Source organism: Anopheles coustani, chromosome 2 (genome assembly GCF_943734705.1).
Source record: "Anopheles coustani chromosome 2, idAnoCousDA_361_x.2, whole genome shotgun sequence".
Taxonomy (NCBI): Eukaryota; Metazoa; Arthropoda; class Insecta; order Diptera; family Culicidae; genus Anopheles; species Anopheles coustani.
The window spans coordinates 76,510,517-76,531,921 of record NC_071289.1 but is presented as its reverse complement, the minus strand read 5'-3'; the positions used below and the strand labels follow the sequence as shown (position 1 = coordinate 76,531,921).

At 45.0% G+C, this 21,405-nt stretch overlaps 1 protein-coding gene across 1 annotated transcript; it reads right to left on the bottom strand.

The window, feature by feature from the left end:
- Nucleotides 1-3,986: 3,986 nt before the first annotated feature.
- On the bottom strand, nt 3,987-4,676 carry LOC131265062 (ficolin-3-like). Its single transcript, XM_058267322.1, has 2 exons — nt 4,189-4,676; nt 3,987-4,122 (listed from the first exon to the last, which is right to left on the bottom strand). The coding sequence occupies exons 1-2, from the start codon at nt 4,674-4,676 to the stop codon at nt 3,987-3,989; spliced, it is 624 nt and encodes a 207-aa protein (XP_058123305.1).
- Between the last annotated feature and the right edge of the window lie 16,729 nt (nt 4,677-21,405).

Sequence of the window (21,405 nt, the reverse complement as noted above, 5' to 3'; positions counted from 1 at the left end):
TTTCATACATGATCGATTGCAGGTAAAATATTCAACCTTGCTTAATCCCTCCGCCAACATTTCTTGGCTCCGAAACTAAAAGATTTCCAATTACATTTTAAACGTCAATTTGCCCGCCCGACATCCGTTCAACTATTACGACTAACCTTTACGCAACAAGTTCGTACGAATGGATGATGAACATGAAGACCCCGTTGAAGTCACCATACGCAACGTTTGAGCAACGGGAACGAATCGGTTCCAATGCGAGCGGTCTGTTTTTTTTTCCCGTATCTCAATCCTGATGGGATTATAAGCCATACCGGGTACCTGACTGGCCCCGCCCGAACGAACGATCGCTTGCCCGACGGTCACCGTGAAGGTTTCCCAATGGGGTTCGTCGCTTGGCGCGTATGTCGGAAAACAAATTTGGCGCACGTGCACGTCGTGCGGTCGTTGTGGACTGGCAGACATGGGGAGTTTGCAATCAGTAGTACCTATGACACCGAGATAACATACCGCTTTGCAGGCAACCCGCTTCGTTACATCGATACGGCAGTGTTTCTCCGATTGGTTGGAGTAAATGGAGGGCGATAAGAGGTGGTTGTTTTTTTCTTTGCGTTCAACGACGACTGTTGACAGTCCTGGACGAGTTTACGGTGGAGGTTTTGCGATGATCTGGATGAGGAAAATATTCCGGCCCACTTGCTGTAAGAGCCTTAGGTTAGGTAATCCATAGAGGAATTATCGCACAGTCGAGCAACTACATGATCAAAGCGTAGCATAATATGGACGGGCTGTAAAGTGGGATGACAAGACACTCAAATTCGCTATCAGTGAGGCAATAAAGTAGCAATGAAAGCTAAGATAACTAAATAGACAGCGTAAATAAAATAAGAAAGGCGTTTTGAATTTTAAAGACAACGTTGATCTTCTTAAATCATACACCAGCTAGTAGCTACCCGGTATACGATATCGATCGACCGCTGTTTTAATTTATCTTATTTTTCTTTAATTAATAGTACATTTACTAGCCCAACATCACTTTCGGTGTTGCTAGACGAAACTGAAGGTCATCGCGACACCCCATTAATTAAGCTCCGTCGAGGCGGACTTTCGCGCCCCTGACCGGAAGTCTGGCGATCCGGTTGCTTCGGGTTGGAGGAAGTCTGAGTCAGCCAGCATTCTTGTACACTTCGTCGCTGTATGCTTGTGTCTGTTTTGAGGGTTATTCGACCATTAACCATTCCACCGAGGTGTCGGAGGCTTGCCACACTCTCTCTCTCTCTACTTCATCACGAAGTTACGGAGAAGAATTCGGGCGAAAAGAATTCAGCCTCCGGCTAGGTGCGATGGCCGACGGTCATTCAAGGTTTTGGCTCAACTTCGATTGTTGTTTTATTGCTGGAGAAAAACCCGCACCAAGACGCCAAGCGACAGGTTGAGCGGGCACCAATATGACGGCGTCTACCGAAACTGCATTTTGGGTCTGTGTAGGCGAAGCGAATGTGGTTTCTTTACGGTACCCTTTGACGGAACTACACCAATTGCTTGCAAGAGCTGACCACTGGACTTGATTAATCCTGATGTGCAGTTTTTACTTTCGAACGGTCACGTGAGTACGAATGTTTAACCAGAATGTGTGACTGCATTTGTCACCATGTGCGTATTGACTTGATTTAAAAAAAATGAAATGAATTGGTTGGAGACTAATGTCCACTGATGTTGGATAAGAAAACAAAAAATTCATTGACCCTGTTGAGTAGCCTACCGACCGGGTGCTGGTTTCGTTGGATACACTGGCTAAAGCTGGTACAGTAAAAACGTTGATGTGTTTTTTGTAACTTGTCAATCCCTCCCGGAGGAGGGAGTCGAAAACATTGACCATGAGCTGCCCGTTACGGTGGCGCCACGGTGGCGGAACTTCGCCGGCGTCACCGTGGTCCAGTTCGGGGTGTACTTAAGTTGTTTCCTTCTTTTTCTGCTTCGACACGTCGAAAACTCCTCCAAGTTATCGAATTTCACTGGCCAAAAACAGCCTTCAAAAACATTGTAGTTCAAGCGAAGGCTCTGCAAGTTCAACTTGACCGGTCCGTTCCGGCGTAGCTTGTAATCGGCCGGCCGGTGGATGATTCGGTGGATGAAGGTCGCGAAAGTTGTCACAAATTTGGGTGAATTTCAAAGCGAAAATGGAGCTTTTACAGACGGTCTGAATGGAACGGATGTGGACGTCGCGAACTGGTTTGCAAGCGTTGTATTTTCAGATAAACCGGTTTATTTGGTTTGTTTTATAGTTATTATCACACACGATTCGGCAGTAGCGAACGGTTAGAGGCGATCATCCGGTTTGGTGAACGCTAGTATGGGTTAAGATTTTTAACTCTTCGATGATTCAAATGACAGACCCTGTAAACCTCGATTATGTTTCATTGTCGGTTTTTCATTACTACATCTACGTTATTCACGTTTTCAATTGTTGTGCACATTCTACTGTCATTTCCATCCATTGAAGCGCCAAATTTAGGTCAAACATGCAGGAAAGAAACCACTCGGAGAAGGACGAAAAGCAAACAAACGGTTTGGCGTAGCCTTCACGCCCAATTTGATCGGTTGTTCGTAGTGGACAATGGAATTAATTGTTGCAATTTTGGCACGCTCGGTTCGAATCACCCCCGAAAGAAAATCCGTGTCGCACGTTTCCTGCCAGTTGCGCGGGGTTTTCATATGTCTCCCGGGCGCCCCGTTGTCGAAGGGTTCGCCAGACGGTTCGACTGCTTTGGCATGGATTCGTCCAATCGAGTTGACGCTGCGGGATGCCGATGAGTCACAACGCGGGCTTTGGAGGGAATTTGCCAGTGAGGTAAATGGTTTCTAACCCGATCCCGTTTCGACGGCAGCGCTCTCCGCTGACAGTCCGGTGTTGCGGAGCTGATGAATGCGCGCACCGAACGGTCGTCGCGTTGGTGCGCATCGATCATCGGAGGATCGCTGAAAACGGAGCCGTTTCGCGACCGTATGCAGACACGCAACGCAATACCGGTGCAAACCGTCCAAGAGCACCCTCGACGCATGCGACTAACGTGCTCCAGTCGGTTGGAGTCTCCAACTCCACGTTGCTCCAATTCCAGCAGTGCACATTTCAGTAATTGCCCATTCTCACGCATTTCGACAAGGTGCGTACGTACCGAGGGCGGTCATCGCTAATGTCCATATGTCATAGGGCTGGCTGGCGGTCACTATTCTCCGGGGGCAATCTTGGGCTCGGTGATGGTGATCGGTATGTCTTGATCTGTGGGGCGGAGGCATTCGACTGGTGTTTTGTTTGAATTTTACACTCGCTTCACAAGTTTCGCTAATGATGAATGACATTTAACGAGCATATGTGAAATATTGTTGCGCTCCTATCAGGCATTCTTAGAAAGAACGAGAGCGGACGAATAGATAAACCTAAGAATAGAAAAGTTATAGGAATGAAAAAGAATTAAATGGGAACCCCTAAAACTTCTTGGGTTGTTTTAACTGTAATTAATCATCACACTAACGGCATAGAGCTCGCCAATAACATTGATAAATATTTTCTTTGCGCACAAAATATTGTATTGATTTCGTGTTACTAAAAAGCTAAGTGACAAGAAATATACGTCGGATAATTTTCACGAACTAAAGAAGCACGATTATTATGGTACATCATTGATTTTGTTTATTTATGTACATTGATTTGGAACCGGACTTTAGATGGACTGGAAAGTTTTATCGAAATCCTCAATCACTTTGTAAACTCTCAACAATATTTTGTACATGTCATATATTTTGTACCAGGTAGTGTATATTGCTACGCTTACTTTTTCGACAAAATTATCATAAAACGGTAACTTTCGACTAAGATGCTTAAAACTAGAACCAGGTACGAGTTTTGAGAAACTGTTTAAAACACGGCTTAGACCCTTTTAAACTTATCGTACGCCAATTATTCTGTATAGTGAGATGATTTTGGTGAATGTTAGTTTTTACGTTTGATCACTCGGGCGAATCATGATCTTGCTGGACTTTATGGTCGAACGTTCGAGCAGCGAATGTAGCGAATGCGTAGTTTTTGCGGCGGAATCCGACGAACGCCATAGTGGAAATTTCCCGTTCAAATGGCTGTGAAAGGTAAGGGATTTTGTTATGAAAATTCCGAGGAAAAGTTGTGTGACTCATTCACATTACCTTTGACTGTAACGAGATTTACACCACCATGGTCCCTTGTGGGTGTCGACGCAGTTTCTGTTGAGTCTCCCCGGCTGTGGCTTGTCGTAGGTCGCGAACGGGGCGCTCTTCTGCCTTCGTAACGAATCCCCCGCGGTGCCCGAATACTGGCCCAGCCGTTTGATCTTGTACCTTTCCTCCTCATTTCCTATGCGAAAGTCACCGTAATGTGCGTATTTGATGGCTCCATCAACACCCTCTAGAACAACCAATAGCTCGTGCTTCCGGTCACGCACTGTTTGGTAGAGTTTTTCGAGACCGAACCAAAACTCTCCCTCGACGTCACCGAACCCTTCGGCACATTCAGACCAGCTTCTGTTGAAGTCCAGTGCCCCGCTGAAGCGATACTGAATCGTCGTCCAACCGCCCTTGTGAAACACTTCCGGGTAGTTCATCGTTTCCAGCAGGTGGGTTGTTCGCGCTTCAAGTTTGTTCTCCAGCTGATCCATTTTAGGCACGACTTTGCTCTCGAGAAAATTCATAATAACTCCGGTTTCTTGTCTACAAAGGTTCTCGACGTTTTTCACATGTTCTATTGATATTACATTTTTGGAGCTATGTTCGATTCCATCTAGCTTGATCATTTTTTCCATTGGCGTTGCGACCTTTCCTTCAACTGGATGCTCCATCATATCGATAGTATGTTTTATGTGAGTCTCAAAGGACGCATACTTTAGTTCGATGCGAGACTCAAACGCGCTTAAGGATTCTTCCAGATGAGACGTCAGAGTTTGTTTAACATTAGACTCAAAAGCAATTAGCGATTGTTCAACACGTGATTCAAACTCGGCAAGCTTATCTTCAATACGATTCACATGTTCTGCCAGATCGTTCAGTAATAGTTCGCGAAGGAATCCCTCCGATGGGTTTGCTCGATCTTTTCCCATAAGTGCAATCGAGTCAGTATTTTGCCCGATTATGTCTCTATTTTCCTGCAGTTTCTGTGTGATAAGAGAAAGTTTTGCGTCCAGCAGTTCATACACGAGGTTTGATAATTGTTGTTCTTTATTTGCGTGAGAAGATAAGAGCACTTTATGCGAGTTGGATATCACTGAAAGTTTTTCGTCAATGTGCATCAATTTTTCAGAAAGACTTCCATCTCGTCTCTTGAATTCTGCATCAGTCTTTTGTTCCATTCGTTTTATTTCGGCGTCCGTCTCTTTCTGATAGGTTTCCAGGTCCTCGAGGGTAATTGCACTGCATTTACCGAGGCAGTGAAGGAGTGCGTAAAGCACCAGGAAGAGGTACAATTTTCCATCGAAATCCATCACAATGGTTCACAGTTGCTGCACGTATTTTTCGACGTTGAATTTGCTTCTTCACTGATGTCACTTATTTCCTTTGTTTTTTATTTGTTAGGCTTCGATGATTTGTTCGAGCGAATAGTTTAATGAATGTTAATTAGGGAATTCACCGTTTGACGAACAAGTCTGTATGAGAGTCATATTGTTCACATTTAGCATAGTTGTTGAACTGTATTCACATTTTTGCTCAGCAAAGTCCACTTCGAAAACTACAACATAGTAACACTTAGCATAGGCTCACCACCATTTATTGATATATCTGTACGGAAATCGCGAGGGCAACTTAGCCGCTAAATTGAAGAGTCTCTTGAGGAAAACTGATAAAATACGTCTGCCTTTCTGCACGGCTTCGTAAAGACTGATACGGTCGGCCACAATTTCGGCTTTATTAAATTGGCCAGAGATGGTCCAATCGAGTGACTCATCACCGACCGGCCCCCACGGGTTCTACTTTGTACTGCCGTACCTCGGATGACGTTATGGCTCGCATGTGTTATATTTAGCGCACAGATCCCATAGGCTTATTTACATTTTCGAGCATCCCATTATGTTCAATTCGGACACCGGTTTTATGCTCGTGCCCCTGGGACACACCATCATTCTGGTCGACTTGATCGCAGTATCATCTTCTGGTAATCCCTTCCACTGCAAGCCCAATCCGTTGGGCGCACGAGGTATTTTAGAATACCTTCCATTCAAGCTTGATCAAAGAATAGATAAAATACATGTTTTGAGCGATGAGTTGATCGAGATATTTTGTAGTTTAATTAAATAACCTACCCTAGCTGGCAATCGGTGGAACCCGCTGGAATCCACCATCCAGCTCCGTGTTTCTTATTGTGACGTGTTGTTCCTTGATGTGACTTAATTTGATTTGGTTCATGTCGTTCGCATAGCGTAAACGGGGCACCTTCCTGCTGCCTCATTGAATCCTCAGCCGTTCCGGAGTGCTGGCCGAGCGATTTGAGTGCGTATTTTTCGTCCTCGTTTCCGATGGTAAAGTTGCTGTAGTGTGCGTATGTCACTACACCGTTCAAGTCTTCTAGAATGATTAGAAGTTCATGTGTACCATACCGCACCCTTTCGAAGATGTTCTGTAATCCAAGCCAAAACTCTGTTGGGGCTTTGCCGAACCCATCCTTATATTTTTTCCACCGTCTGTCGAAGCTAACCGTTCCATTAACACGATGTTGTATAGTGATACAGTCTAGAATACGGAAGTTTATATTGCAATACAGCTGATTTGAACGACCGTTCATTGAGTGTTGGATTACTTCAGCGCCCTTTTCAATTGAGTTTGCTTCTTGTTCCCGGTCGGCATTCGAAGTAGATTGCAGTGCCCCCAGTTTTTCAACTATGTTTGATAAACGTTTTTCCTGTGCGTTAAATTTTTGAGTCACTTTTGCTAAATCTTTCCTTAGCTGTTGCAGTGTCCAATCCTGTTTTTCAACATCATTTTTCACTTTTTCGATTTCTTCGTGTATTTTGCTTTCTAGATTGTTCAAATCATTCGAATCGATACTGGCAACTTTGCCCGGTACCAGTGCAGCTAGAATCACCATGAGTAAAACTTTTCCCTTGTCTAGCCACATTGTTTTCTTCGTTCGCTGCTGTTGGATCTACTCTTGATACCACTTTCGCCGACAAATCGCAGAGACTAACTGAGACGCCTACCGGTAGCGAAGTAGGTGTCGCTAATCGATTGATTCTTTTTTATCGGGAGATAAGTAGATAGTACACTTCGGTCGATAAGGTAACAAGAAAAACAGCTACTTTTCTATAGAAGTAAAAATTATATGGGCGACATTCGTCATCCAGTCGGTTCCGAGAAAACTTCACCGCTCAAGTGATACAGTTGGTAAACAGATGAAACCAATTGAAAAGAAATTATTAATAAAATCAGTGCATTTGGTGCAAAGATCGAATTGTGTTGCTCACTGGTTCTTAGCCATTGTGGACCGAGCACTATCGTGAGTTTTTAAGTGTACTACCATCAAAAATGAACTTTTGACTCGCCATCGGCTACATGGCAGTGGATAGCATATCGATCGATAATAGTGTTGTGCTTTATGAATCTTTTGGCGAGATTTATTTATGTGAATCTTTCACCTAAGATTCATTCAAATGGATTCATGAAGCTTTTGCGATTCGAATCTCCAAACGTTTGAATCTTTCGAAACTTTTACGAATCTCCATGATTCTTTCAATGGCGTGGATCATGAAACAAAAAAAAACAGGGTTCCCACTATCCATTTTTTGCTCATTACTGCCGAATTTTTGGAATTCATGAATCTCTCATGAAAAGAGTTTTGAACCTCTAAAACTCTCTAAAGAATCATTAAGATTCATGAATCTGAATCTAAATTACACAACCCTATTATCGCTCGATAACGTTCATCTTTCACCGTTCGCGATAGCAATATCGGACGATCAGGAAGTGGTTTTGACGTCCGAGGCCGTTGCCTTTATTCACGAATTGACCAATTCGGGGAATCCCCGATTAGTCATCGTCTCCGATAAGCCTCCAAGACCATGCCGTCTGCAACGGCAGACGTAGACTGTTGCTGCGTTGGCTGGTGAGTTTGGTTTTGCAACTACAGTGGGCAAATCGGTATGTGGGACACCTAAAAAAAGAACTTTTATCTGGCTTTGCGATCAATTTTTTAGAGTTCTTAGAACTGATAAAAATGAATTTCACTTATCATATCTTCTTTCTTTGTGTTCGTTTGGCTAGTAAAATTATGACTTTTTGCGTTTTTTCTTTTTGATTTTTAAGCTCTTTTTTTGCTCACGCTTTGTAGAAACATAGAGAAAGAAGATGTAATTAGCGAAACTCATTGTCATCAATTTTAAGTACTTTAAAATTGACCGCAAAGCCATACAAATATTCTTTATTCAGGGGTCCCACTCACTGATTTTCACACTGTATATACGTATTTTGAATATATGCGTCTGGGGGAAGGATAATCTACATACATATTCATAGTCCAATCTATCGAGTTCGATATGCTTTGCCATCGTAAAGCGCTTCGTTTTCTTCTGTTTCTTCTGGTTCTTCGCACCAATCAACGTCATTTATGATCGTCTGGCGATTCGGCCGGATGCTGGACGTCATTTTCGCGCCCATCATTTTGCGTGGGTTTTACTTCCACCGCTTCCCAATATCAGCAAGGTGTTTGCCGATCTGCATGAACGAGTTTTTTTCGAGGTAGTACCACATCCGGTAGGCTTGTTTTGCCTGCTGGCTTGTTTTGTTGGATTCGTCTGTTGGCTTGGTTTGTCTATGTTGCGTTTTAAAAATTGACCGCAAAGCTAGACAAACGTTCTTTGTTCAGATGTCCCATTCACTGATTTGTACACTGTATATACGTATTCTATATATATAACCCAATCTATCGAGTTCGGTAGGCTTTGCCATCGTAAAGCGATTCCCTTTCTTCTGCTTCTTCTGGTTCTTCGCACCAATCAAAATCATTTAAGATCGTCTGGCGATATGGCCGGATGTCATTTTCGCGCCCCTCTTTTTGCGTAGGTTTTACTTGCATCGCTTTCCAATGTCGGTAACGTGTTAGTAGTTCTGACTGAACGGGTTTTTCCGAAACGATCGCACATCTGGTGGGCTTGTTTTATTGATTTCGTCTGCTGGCTTGTTTTGTCTTCGTTGCATTTCTAAAGCGTGAATCATTTCGGATGCCTATTTAATTGATACATCTCATCCTTAAGTAGATCTTATAAAAAAAAAACAAAATTTACACCCCTAGACTTTAGCAGTAATGGGTTACTATTAGCGCATGATGTAATCTCAAATATCTATCGTTTGTCCCGGATGGTGTGTAACTGTGACCCTAACTGGACGTTTTTAACAGGTATCCCGTAGCTGTTAGCCGAGCGTTTAATTCGTTTAACACTCTTTAGCAAAGTGGAAGGACAGACGGACGGGCGGACGGACGGATTCAATCTCGAGATCGCGTACCTTTCTTTCATCTTTGTGCCGCGGCTCTGAAGGGCTTTGGGGCGATCCGTAGAGGTAGCCTTGGAGGTGTCCGTCCGATCCACCGAGAATGGGCGTTCCGATAGAACGTACGAGGCGGTGGCGGTGGCGGCGGTGTTAGCTGCGCACCTGTGTGACGTTCACTCGCGCCACGAAACCAGATCAACCTTAGTGGACTCCTTTTGTGCCTGTGTACGCGTGTGCGTCTGTGTGCACGCCAAGATATTTGATTCAAGACACACGCGAGAACATAATTTTATTTAATTAAAAAATAATATTAAATGGAAGTGTTCGATTCGAAACATCATGCTCGCCCGCGGTGTCAACACCACTCTCGCCCGCGTGGCGGCTATTGATCCACCGAGGTCTGAAACCTGTTACCAGCAGCCACGAGTGGCTGTCTGTGTACACCTGTCGGCCAGTCTTGCCGAGGGTCACCACTGTGGAGGCTGACTTCCAAAGGACAATGCAATTCCGTCCACTGGTGAGAGCCCTTCGTACGACCCTGGTTGCTTTTTATTGGAACTTGCTTTGTAGATAACTGATTTCGATCTATTTTCTTTCAAATACATCACTTTAAAAGTAGAATATAAGACGAAAGTGAGAATTTTCATAACACTAAAGGTCAGCTCAAAGAGCATTGGTTTATTTCATTTTCATTCTTTGTCTTCAAGAGCCCGACATCTGTAATAAGCGTGAGAACGGTTAGACGGTTGATTGTTCAGAAGCAATCAAATTTACGATTAATTACTGCCTCGAGGTGCCGCCTGGCGCCTTCCAATTACTACTGTTCGTGTCGCAGGCTAACCCTGTTGACATCTAAGATAAAATTAGCATGGGTTTTCCCTCTATTTTAATTCCTTTTTCTGTATATGCGCTCATCCGACAAGCCAGTCTCTATTGAAACAATTCTTCTACCCACGCAAATGACGGCTTTCGGTAAAAACATCAACAAATCGCGCAACAAGCGGTAATCGTACTCAATCACACCTACGCCCTCTCGTGCGGTGTCGCTTGTTATGTTTGCCAGAGGTCCGGGATGGAGATATGTATAATATGGTGTTGGCCTATGTTTGGTAGCGGGATAGAATGAGTAAAGGCCACAAGTGGGACAAATGTTAGAATCATTGACGTGAATTTACAATCAGCTCAATGTCTCAGAGAGGGTGACTAGTTTTTTTTTTTTAAATTCAACAAAGGTCATCGTCTTTCGTAGTTTTAAGCAATGTACTAATCAATTGAAGAATTATTACACTCTTGTTTTGCAGGAAATTGTAAGTACTTAAGAACGAAATTGAATTTACTTGTACTTGTCGGGGAGTAAGGGGTTTCGAAAAGAGCTACCCAGCAACGTTTCGGTGAGCGTCGAATTGATCCTGGGAAGGTATAAGATGTAAGATAAGAAATTCAGATAAGGAACACCCTCCAAACGAGGGCTCCCTTTGGTACTGCTTGCAACCTAGAACTTTACCGATTTATATTTGCATGTTCCCTTGACTCGTTGAAGTGCAGCGTCTCCTTATATGGCAATTGCAGATTACTTGTATATTACAAATACGTTGTTTTAACATTCATTACTACGGACGTGGCCTTCAAACTAGCAAACTCTCTTATATAAGTGCAAGAGAACAAGATAAACCAACAAAAAGTCGATTCGTTTGATTAATGTTCCTGGACCGATCGGTCGGTCGGTCGGCGAGTGTATGGCGAGGCGCTTTCAGCTGACCCCATTGATGATTAGGTGTCCGAAAAAGGGCAATTTCGTCTGACATTTGACAACTAATCCATCAAGTGGAAACTTTTTACCTCTCGGATGACTCAGCTACCGATTTTCGACACGGGTGCGCTCTTTATTCGCGCTTCGTGACGGACACCCAATCGCCCTCGTTGGTCAAATGGTTCCCCAAATCCCCCCAAGTTGGCCAGTTTGGGCCAGTTGGCGCGTAAGGCAAGCCGAACTTGAGGGAAGTGGCCAATCGATGGAAAACGGTTCGCACAGCAAAGGAGAAATAACAAAATTCAAACCGACTACCGACACCGGCCAGATCCAGTTAAAGGTGCCAAGGCACGTGACCTTTCCTGTTGACATTGGTTTGGCGCCTAAGCTGACGGACGACCGGAACGGATGGGGAGTATGTTTGGCTGTGTGTGTGTGTGTGTGTGTGTGTGTGTGTGTGTACTAGCTTGGGTTCTGGACCCAGTCGAGAGTGTGAGGAACCCTGGCAACGCGTTTGGCCGCTGCTGTGTGACCCTAACCTAACTAACCTCGCCGGATTAAGTCGTCTAAGGGGGGCCGCGGCACCACATCCTTTGCCCCCGATCGTTCCCCAGCGAGGAAAGCATCCTAATCGCTCCATTCTATCGTCGGCGCTTCGGGGGCGGCAGTTGTGATCGACGTATCATAATTTATTCTCGATGATCGATAGCCGTTGCCGCTGCGTCCAGGTTGCCGGCGACCTTTGGCGGCAGGCGAAACCCACCCGGGTGAAACATATTGATTCCACCCTTGGACGGGGGGTGGATTGAACCATGGCGCCCGATGTATGATAGCTTTGCTTTAAATTAAATTAAGCATTAATAAAGACTTGATTGACGGCTACCTAGGTGGTGCCCGAAGAAAAAAAAATCCACCCCGAATTTGCTGTGTGTTCGTTCCGCTGTCTGATTTTTGACAGTCAGGCCAATTCTTTACTTTCCTCTCTTCCTCCCTCCCCTCTTCGAGAATGGGACGCGGTTCACGTCTTGATCTCTCTGCGCGCAAGTGTTTGTTTGACCCCGATCGCGTGGGGCGTCCGGTGATTGCGGCTTTTGGCACACGCCCCGAAATGTCACAATTTTCGTGCCACCTTTCGGTGCACTATTGGTGTGGTGGCGGGGGATGGGTGCGTGGCCGGGCGGTGGGAATTGAGGTCACGTGCGTGCGGTGCAGCATGCGGCCTTCTCTCCTGCGCTCCCACTTCCTCTTTCGCGACACTTTGCAAAACCGTACAGCGTGAGTTCTCGGTTCTTAAGTCCCTTTCCCTCCCCACCTCGCTACACTGGACTTACCACCCTCTCCACCCTGTGCCCGGCATGTAATCGAACGCGGTCCGATTACGATCGCGCGATCTCACATTCCACACGCAAACGGTGAACTTGCCCAGCATAATTCAAGGTTAACCCGGGTAAGTCCGGGGCCCGCCGTTCGGCTCTTGGGCAGCTCTTTGATTTATGTCCAGTCGGTTGTCCCGGCGGCCCGCAGCGCACGGCAAGTACATTCTAACGCTGGCGTCTGCAGGCGGGCCAGCAGGTGAAACATATGGTTCACAGGCCCCGTTGATTGATCGTGCCCCGTACACGTACGCCACACATCGGTCGTGATACTGCGGGTGGTCGGCAGAATGGTGTGCGACGGCAGTGTGCGTGCAGTCACGTGATCTGCACGGCACCGCTGATCGCGTACGGGTATTTTTAGTTTTATTATTTTTAGTATTGCAGTTTTCCGTTGATAAGTTAATCACGCCCGGGCTTCATTAAATAGACCAACAAAAGGACGTTCCCCGAGCTGATGATAGGTTTGAAAAGTTCGCCGTAAAGAATTTTCTCCATCGTCTTTGTTACAAGTGATTTCAGTGATAGTAAGCGGCAAACTGGCGTAACGAAGGAATTGTTAGTCCCGCTCTCTGGCTGGACCAATTTAACCTTTCGCAAATAATTGCATATGCATTTCACGACTCGTTTTGCTATAATTGACATTATATATTCGCCTTTTGTATCGAAAGATTGCTCTGCACGGCGAATCGGCGGATCGATAATGTCCCGAAATTGAGTGACCCGTTTACGGACCGCCGTTAAGAATTGCTCAACACGGTGCCGTGCAAATTTCATGCACCTCACCCATAAAGTGGACGGTTTCGCGAAGGCTTCGGTTTGGCGCTGGCGAAGATAAAAGCTTTTGGTAAACCACCCCCAACCCCCACTCCACAGCATCCCCAGAATAGCTGCTTGCCAACAATTGGGTTCCATATTCGGATTTTTATCGTGTGCCGTACCGTTTTCGAGCCGACCACGAACCGGGCTCGGGCAGTTTCGAAGATGAAGCTGTCGATGGCTGACCGCCGGCCCCGAAACGCCAAACGCACTCCAAAGGTCCACGGACCGCTGCTCCGTTGGCTCGCGATCGGCTTTTGCCGCGGTTCCCATGGTACACATTCTTAGTGGTCGATCTTTATCTGGGTACCCTTCGAAACTGGAACGGTCGGTCCCTTTCACAATGGCCGCTGGTTGGCCGCGGCGCGCAATGATTAGATCGAGTTGATCTGGTTCTGTCCAGCCCTGTTTGCCGATCGAAATCGAAGCCCGTTTGCCGTTTGTGTTGTGTTGTGTTGGTAGCGGCCGGAGCTGGGCTGGGGTTTGCTTAAATCTTCGATTGTCGAATGAGCTGCTGGAAAGGCAAACATGAATTATATAAAAATCTTTTCTGTTTTTCTTTTTACTTTGTAAGGTCGTACATTACCATTTCGTTTTTTATTTGGCATTTTTCGCAATGCCAAAATAGACTAAAGTTGGTGTGAATAGTGGCCTTGCATTCTGTTGAATACATATTGAAAGCAGTGTGGACTTGTGCTTTTTAAGTTTTGGTTTCCTACGTCCTTTCAAGTCTTCTAATTTGTAGTAGTTAGAAGGTATTGGGAATTGATTTTTTAATGAATGTTTTACTTTTTATTTCGCTGTTTTTCGAATTTTTCATGAGATAATATTGAGAGAGCTTATTTAACCAGTCTTCTCTTCTCCCAAGTCTTCTAATTTGTAGCAGTTTGGAAGGTATTGGGAATTGATTTTTTAATGAATGTTTTACTTTTTATTTCGCAGTTTTTCGAATTTTTCATGAGATAATACACTGCGTCCCAAAATGATAGCCTCACCCAGTTTCTTCACTCATATGCTATTTTAAATGATCGCAAGGTAAAAAAAACGACAGAAACATATTCCTTAATCTAAAAGAAATGTGTTTCACTTCTAATTTATCAGAAAAAAATTTAATTATATCATTTTGCTCAAAAACTTAAAAAATGGAGTGTCCCATAATGATAGCCTCACTTCAAAAATCATTCAAATTAACAAAGCAACCCAGTTCCTAGCCACGTTATCCGTTGCCAAAAGTAATTTTTAAGTTCTCTTACTTTAATTTGTAATTTAATTTGAACATTGGAAGCAGAAAACAACTCTAGGAACGAGAAAAAAGTCAAATTGATGCTTATCGCTTTAATGGCAAGTCAAATCATTAGATTGGTGTGCTAATAAATAGATTCACAAACGTCATTAACGATTATGTAAAAGATTCCAATTAATATGAGCTTCAGAAGTCTCCTGGTCGTCTTCAAAATCTTTCCTCGCGTGATAATCGGAGGATTTTTTAAGTTGCTTTCAGTTCAACCAAAGGTTGCCGTAGGACGAAAAACGATTTCTGGTTGAATGTGCACAAAAATGCTGTGTTACGAGCTTTGAATTCATTTTCTGATATTGTAAGAGAGTGCATGAAGAAAGTTTCTACCCTCAAACTTCACCAAAAAGTCGATAGATTGGAGTTTGCTACAGCACATATGACATGGAAGAATGAGTGAAGAAACGTAAGTTGTCACTTTGTAGTCTTGTTCAAATTTTAAATTGATAATTCATGTTAGGTGGATTATATTGATGAAAAAAAGTTAAATATTGATGGATCGGATGGTTACATCCATTAATGGCGAGATTTAAGACGATAGCACGACTTTTCTATCGTCGCAATTTTGAAGGTGATTCGGTCATGATTTGGGCTGCGTTCAGCGGTCATAGTAGAAGTGAATTGGCTCTTGTACCAACACGTATGAACAGCGATCTGTTTATCGACATCCTGGCGAATCATTTGTAGCCTTATCTGGAAAATCACAACACTCAACAGCTCATTTTTAAGCAAGAAAATGCTGCCGGACACGCACGCAAGACAACAAGTACTCACCTTGCACGGTCGGATATCAAAACAATGTCTTAGCCAGCCGTTTCCCCAGACCTTCATCCAATAGAAAATGTTTGTGGAAGGTTAGTTCAAGAGATTTATGAAGATGGGAGACATTACGAGACCATAAAGGACCTTAAACTTGCTATCTGAAATGCTTGGCGTTCCTTATCAGTAAATACGTTAGAAAAATTATCGGAGAGCATGCCATCACGAATTTTTCAAGCAATAAATCGTAATGGGGGACCCACTGATTATTATATCATGACTTTTGAATCCATTTATGCTATTTTTGTTGATAATTTAATCAAAATCCTAAGTGAGGCTATCATTTTGGGACACCACAGATTTTAGTTTTTTGGACCGAAAGGGATTGTTCATTCGTTTTTTTCAACAATATTTATGCAAAGTAGTCAGTGTATGCTTATACAGCGTTTTACAGCTCACCTAGCAACCGGGGCAGTGTATGTAGAACATCAAGAATGATAGCTTACTGCAGAGTATTTGATGTAGAATAGCAAAACCCACAAGTGGCAACACAAACTGGTAAGTAGAATATCCATCACTTTCTAGGATCTACCAGAATGAAAGTTGTCTCATGGATGTTCGAAGTAGTGACGACCAGTTGAAAGGAACAGGATAAGGTAGGCTATGATCGCTTTTTCGCATCAGAAAACGAGCGCGAATCACAACAATCCTCGCAAAAGTATGTTTTCGACCGGAAAGCGATTTTCCCCTACTTTTACCTGCACCCCTAGACTGGTCGTGCCTACTTCGAACATCCACGCGACAACTTTCATTCTGGTAGATCCTAGAAAGTGATGGATATTCTACTTACCAGTTTGTGTTGCCACTTGTGGGTTTTGCTATTCTACATCAAATACTCTGCAGTAAGCTATCATTCTTGATGTTCTACATACACTGCCCCGGTTGCTAGGTGAGCTGTAAAACGCTGTAAATATTTGTGTATTTTTTGAAAAAAATTATATGCTCGGTATTCGCCCTGCACAGAAAAAACTAGGTGAGGCTATCATTTTGGGACGCAGTGTATTGAGAGAGCTTATTTAACCAAAAAAACCATGCAACCCAATCAAAATACCGTAGTCAACCTAAAAATAAGTTACAAGATTTCTTGTTATTGTGCCGTTCAGTGTAGCTGTTTAACCTTTGTGGTAAATGATTTGTTGAACAAATCGATTCTATTGTGTCGATCGGTGTTTTCGCTATTTTTTCCCTTCACACACGCACCTTGTTCGCATACGTCGAAGCGCATCGACTATCGGCACCCATTAGTCATGCGGTGGATGCATACAATTTGCATGAAATAGCACTTAACTGTCCTGTCTACGAGGCACTTTATCACACCACTGACAACGAACTTTGCCTCCCGACGCCTTTCGTATCCCTACCGTCACAGGTGCATTTCGTTTCGCCAATTTTTGCGTATCATTCCAGGCCCCAGCGCCAGAAGGCGATCGGGTCGGGTCAAGTGGTCCGGAGCCGCTCGTAAGCCATCATAATTCTTTCGAGCTCGCGCATAATCGGCAGCGACCGTTTGTTTTGATGCCCAGGCCGCGGTGTGGTCCGGGTCCCCGTGGCACCGAGTGAATTGGTTAATTTTTTGACGCGTGGCTGACATAATTGAGCGCTTGATTAATGGTCCGGCCCGGATGGGGTTTTGTAGTACATGTTGTCAGTATTTTGGCTACCAGCAGGCGGGAGGCGCGCGGAGTGCAATGGTGGCATTGTGGCTGACAAGGGTCAAGCCTAAGGGCGCGATCCCGAGCACGCGCTTGCTGGTACTCCCAGAGTCCTTGTTGATCGGAACGGGCACCTCGTGCGAGTGAAGGAAATTGTCTTTTCGATCGTTAGTTGTCAAACGGTCCATTTTGAAAGTGTCCGTTTTTCGGTGGAAACCGTGTTGAAATTCACACAGTGCTTGCCAAGGCGCAATCTTTCGGTTACTCTTTGACCGAAAGCGAGCGCGGAGGAGGGATATATTGAAATCATAAATACATGCAACATAGTTGACGGACTCGAAGCTGATCGGTTTTTAGTGAAAGAAATCCCACCGCAACCGAAGTCACCCTTGGGGCACAATTACGGCTTATCATACGGAGTTTTCTCCGTCCCTCGAACCGTTTCTCGGGTTCAACGGAAAACTGCTTATCGAATCCGACCGCTGGCAGCAGCATTAGTGTCACAGCGGGCGCCACTCCTTCCAGTGTGTGTGTGTGTGTGTGCCGAGTGTGATGCTTTTTCTGCTGGACGCCCCACGATCGGTCGAAAAGAAGTGACCGAGTGGATGGAAGGATTAAACGGGCGAACCAACGGGGGGAGCCGGGTGTGCGGCTGTCCGAAAGGATCCACACCCGGCCGAGTGAGTCCGCGCCAGGAGTTCGAGATCGGCGTCGGTTCGGTCACGGATTAGGAGTGCGAAAAATGTCAACTGGATCGCGAGACGGACGCCGCACGCGGTGGGTCGTTTGCGGTTTGAAAGCTGTGTGTGCGCGCAAAAAAGCGTTACGGGTACAGCATTATGCAGTGAGGTACCCTTCGGGCGCATTCGGTGCACCGCGCGGTGCAGAAGATAGCCGGTCCGGCCGCCAAAAGTCGAAAGCCGTTGGGTTAAAAATTGCCGCCGCACCACGAGCCGGGTGAACCGAACGCTTCAAACTTGCCGTCAGCCCACTGTCATGCTTTATTAAAGTGGAGATAAATTTAAATAGCATAAATGTGTTTCACGTTCGACAGAATCGGTGTCAGATCGTTAGCGCGTGGAAAACCCCGTGCAAACCGGGGATTGGGGAGGAGGTTGCTACAGAAGTGGTGGCGTTGGAGGGGTTTTCATGCCATTTGGAACAAGTTTAGCAAGTGTTCTAGTGGCCGCCACCAGAGTAAGGCCCGCTTGCCACCCCTTGTCCTCATCATTATCCTTCGTTCTCGTGGTGGAATGTGCGATAACAGCTGTACGGACGGCGGGCTTATCAATGTGGAGCAGGCGGTTGATGGAATTTTAATTTGTCTAGATGTGCTAGAATGGGTTTCTTTCTTTTATATCACGTCAATCATTTTTGACAAAACAGATTAGAAAATATATCTCGAACAGTAATGATTTGGTTTGGTTTCCACAAGCAGGGATAAATCGGAAACTTTATCGAAGTTGGTACAAGAGGTAGTTATCGTGTTTACACGATATTTAACTACTAAATTTCTTCCAATATTTTTTACTAGCTTGACGCCCCGGCGTTGCTCGGTGACGAAGGGATTGAGAAAAGAATTATGGTTTTAACTAACTATTACTTCAATGATATGTTTGAATTTAATGGTTACAATAACGACATATTTAAAATGTTTGATATTTTATCAATTTCCCCATAATGTACAGACCTTAGGGTAATATGTTGGATACACCTTGATATTGCATGCATAAAAAAAAAATCTAAAATATGCAGTAGATTTATTTTCACCGTTAATTCGTTTATTCTGCTCCAAAAGAGGTAATTATGGCCAAAAATGGCTTCGAGCAATGGTAGGAAAATGTAATGATATGTACCATCAATGTTGCCCCACAACATCCATTTTGGTCTAATCGTGATCTCTTTTCGAAAGGTAGCCAGCTTTTCGTGCCACGCATTTGGGTTCGGTTGGTTTGGTTGACTCGGGCGTGCAATAAAGATATGGTAGAATGAGAAGTGACATTCTGGTGATCCGTGATGTATGTTAAGGCTATCGTGTTTGCTGTTACGCCAATCTTAATACCATGGCGCCGCTCAATGTTAGCGTTCGATTAGTCTCCCCTGTTTTTTATTTTAAGAAAATGGCCCTCGCAATGGCCCGGTTCGGGTCACGCGAAAATCCCGCGCTCTTCTAATCCCGCGGGTCAGCTCCGAAGAATCCGGTGCTATAAATCATCGCGCCCATAAATAATCATTCGCGGCCCCGGCGGACAAGGTCCTGGCACACGCGCCTGGATTACGCCTCACGCGCAAACACGCGCCAACTCCCGATGTCCCACGCGCCCGACGCAGGGGTTTTCGTGCCGCACGCACGCGCGTGCTGATTTTGGGCGCACTTAGATTCCTTCGAGGGAGAACATTCTTTGTCGTTCGATGCGATGGCGGGTGTCGTGGGGAGGAGGAACACCAAAGTGGCCGCGAGTGGGTCGATCGAGGTGATCAGCACCCTCGAGCACGATCTGCGTAATGACAGCGGTGATGCCGTCCATTTCCTCTGGATTACCGCACCGATCAAATCGAAGCAGGTATCAATATGATAATGATACCGTGCGCATCGGCACGGGGGCCACCGGGAGACGGTGTCTTATGCTGGAGAAGCATACGCCGGGAATCGTATAGGAAAGGACCGCGGTAAGACCGTTTGTTCGCCGTGCAATTAAAGTTCGAGATAAAGATCGTGAAAAATCAGGTGAAACGATGAGTGCGTGCGAGGGCCGCCGAGGCGAAGCTTGAAGCTGGTCCGACTGGCCGGACCGGAGGTTTTCCTCCCCCGGGGGCACGAATGCGACGCGTATCTGCGGTGAAGGGGCCCCGGCTAGAAGTGCAACACCGATGTGTTATAACCACCGGCTGAGGTACAACACGTTTGTGGTGCTCAAATGTCCACGGAAAGTGTGTGTTTTATTCTTTTTCTCGTTTTATTCGCCTCCCATTCATCTCGTTAGGGAGGGAGCTATGGAGGGGGTGGGAGCGAAACATGCCCCCTTCGTGGGCCGAGGGAAGGAAGGTGACGCAGGGGGGTTATGAATAAATAGAACAGCAAACATTACACACAGTGTATGGCGATCGTTATCAGGCTAATACACTACACATGTAACCAGCCGCTATGCTGTCTGTAATTGTAACAAATCAATTTAGATCACCGGATAATGATTGGTTAGTGTGTGGCGGAGACCGGTAGATCGGCGGTCCGCTGCTGAAAGCCTGAGGAGTCGCCACGCCACGCGTGCACACAAACGGGCGACTTCTCGACTAGCGACCCCTTCCAGGTCGCCATGTTGGCGCAAAAGGGTGAAAGAACAAAACAAAGCAAAACAAAAAGCAAATGGATTACCATCTCTCGCTTAGCCCGGCTTTTTTTTTGTCCGCGCCTTGAAACCCGGGGTGAGTTTTCGAGCGTGGAGGTGTTGATCGTGCGTACGAATCCTATAATTTGAACTTTGCACCAGGCGAGGCGGATCGCCGCCATTGCTGCACCGTCATGCGGACGGGCTTGGATGGATGCTGGAAAAGTACTATACTTAGGCTAAACGGTGCTGATTTGGGCACGTTTTATCTCCGGTTGGGATCGCGCGGGGTAACGATCGGGCTATTTGACGGTGTTTATGTGTGGTATCGCAGCGAGCGGGCGATTTATCGCTCGCCGCGAATTGGTGTTTGGGTAAACATTTGAAGAAAAGCGAGTAAACCCGATGTTGCATCGTTATCTGATTAATGAAGCTTTTATCTTCCACAGGTGACAAGGCCTTGGTATGAATGAATGAGTTCAGTTCGAGTAAAGGTCATATATCTATAAGGTATCTGGTGTATGTTGAATTATCTAAAATAGTTTACAATAAGCTTCACAAAAACCTCTATAAAACTGGAGTTTCAGATAAAGTTGATCACTTTTATCGAGAGTGCAGAAACAATTGAATATTTTTCCAAACAACCGGTCTACCTCTACAAATATCTCAACAAGAGCTAAATGGCTTGTATCAATACATGAATCAATCCGTAACTAGTCAGTTCTAAAACGTTTTTGACCGATAAATAAATGAAATGCAACATAAAAACTATAGTTATACACAAAACAAGTTCTTTCGGGAACTAAGTCTTTTTGGCTTGACCTTTTGAATAAATTTTATTAAAAACGACTGCACTAAAATAGTGCGCTAAAACGCTTGGCAG

What these genes read in the sequence shown, in the direction of transcription:
- LOC131265062 (XM_058267322.1), bottom strand. Translation starts at nt 4,676, where the DNA reads ATGGATCAGCTGGAGAACAAACTTGAAGCGCGAACAACCCACCTGCTG. An exon ending in AAATCTCGTTACAGTCAAAG is followed by an intron (nt 4,123 to 4,188) that starts GTAATGTGAATG and finishes TACCTTTCACAG; the next exon opens with CCATTTGAACGGGAAATTTC.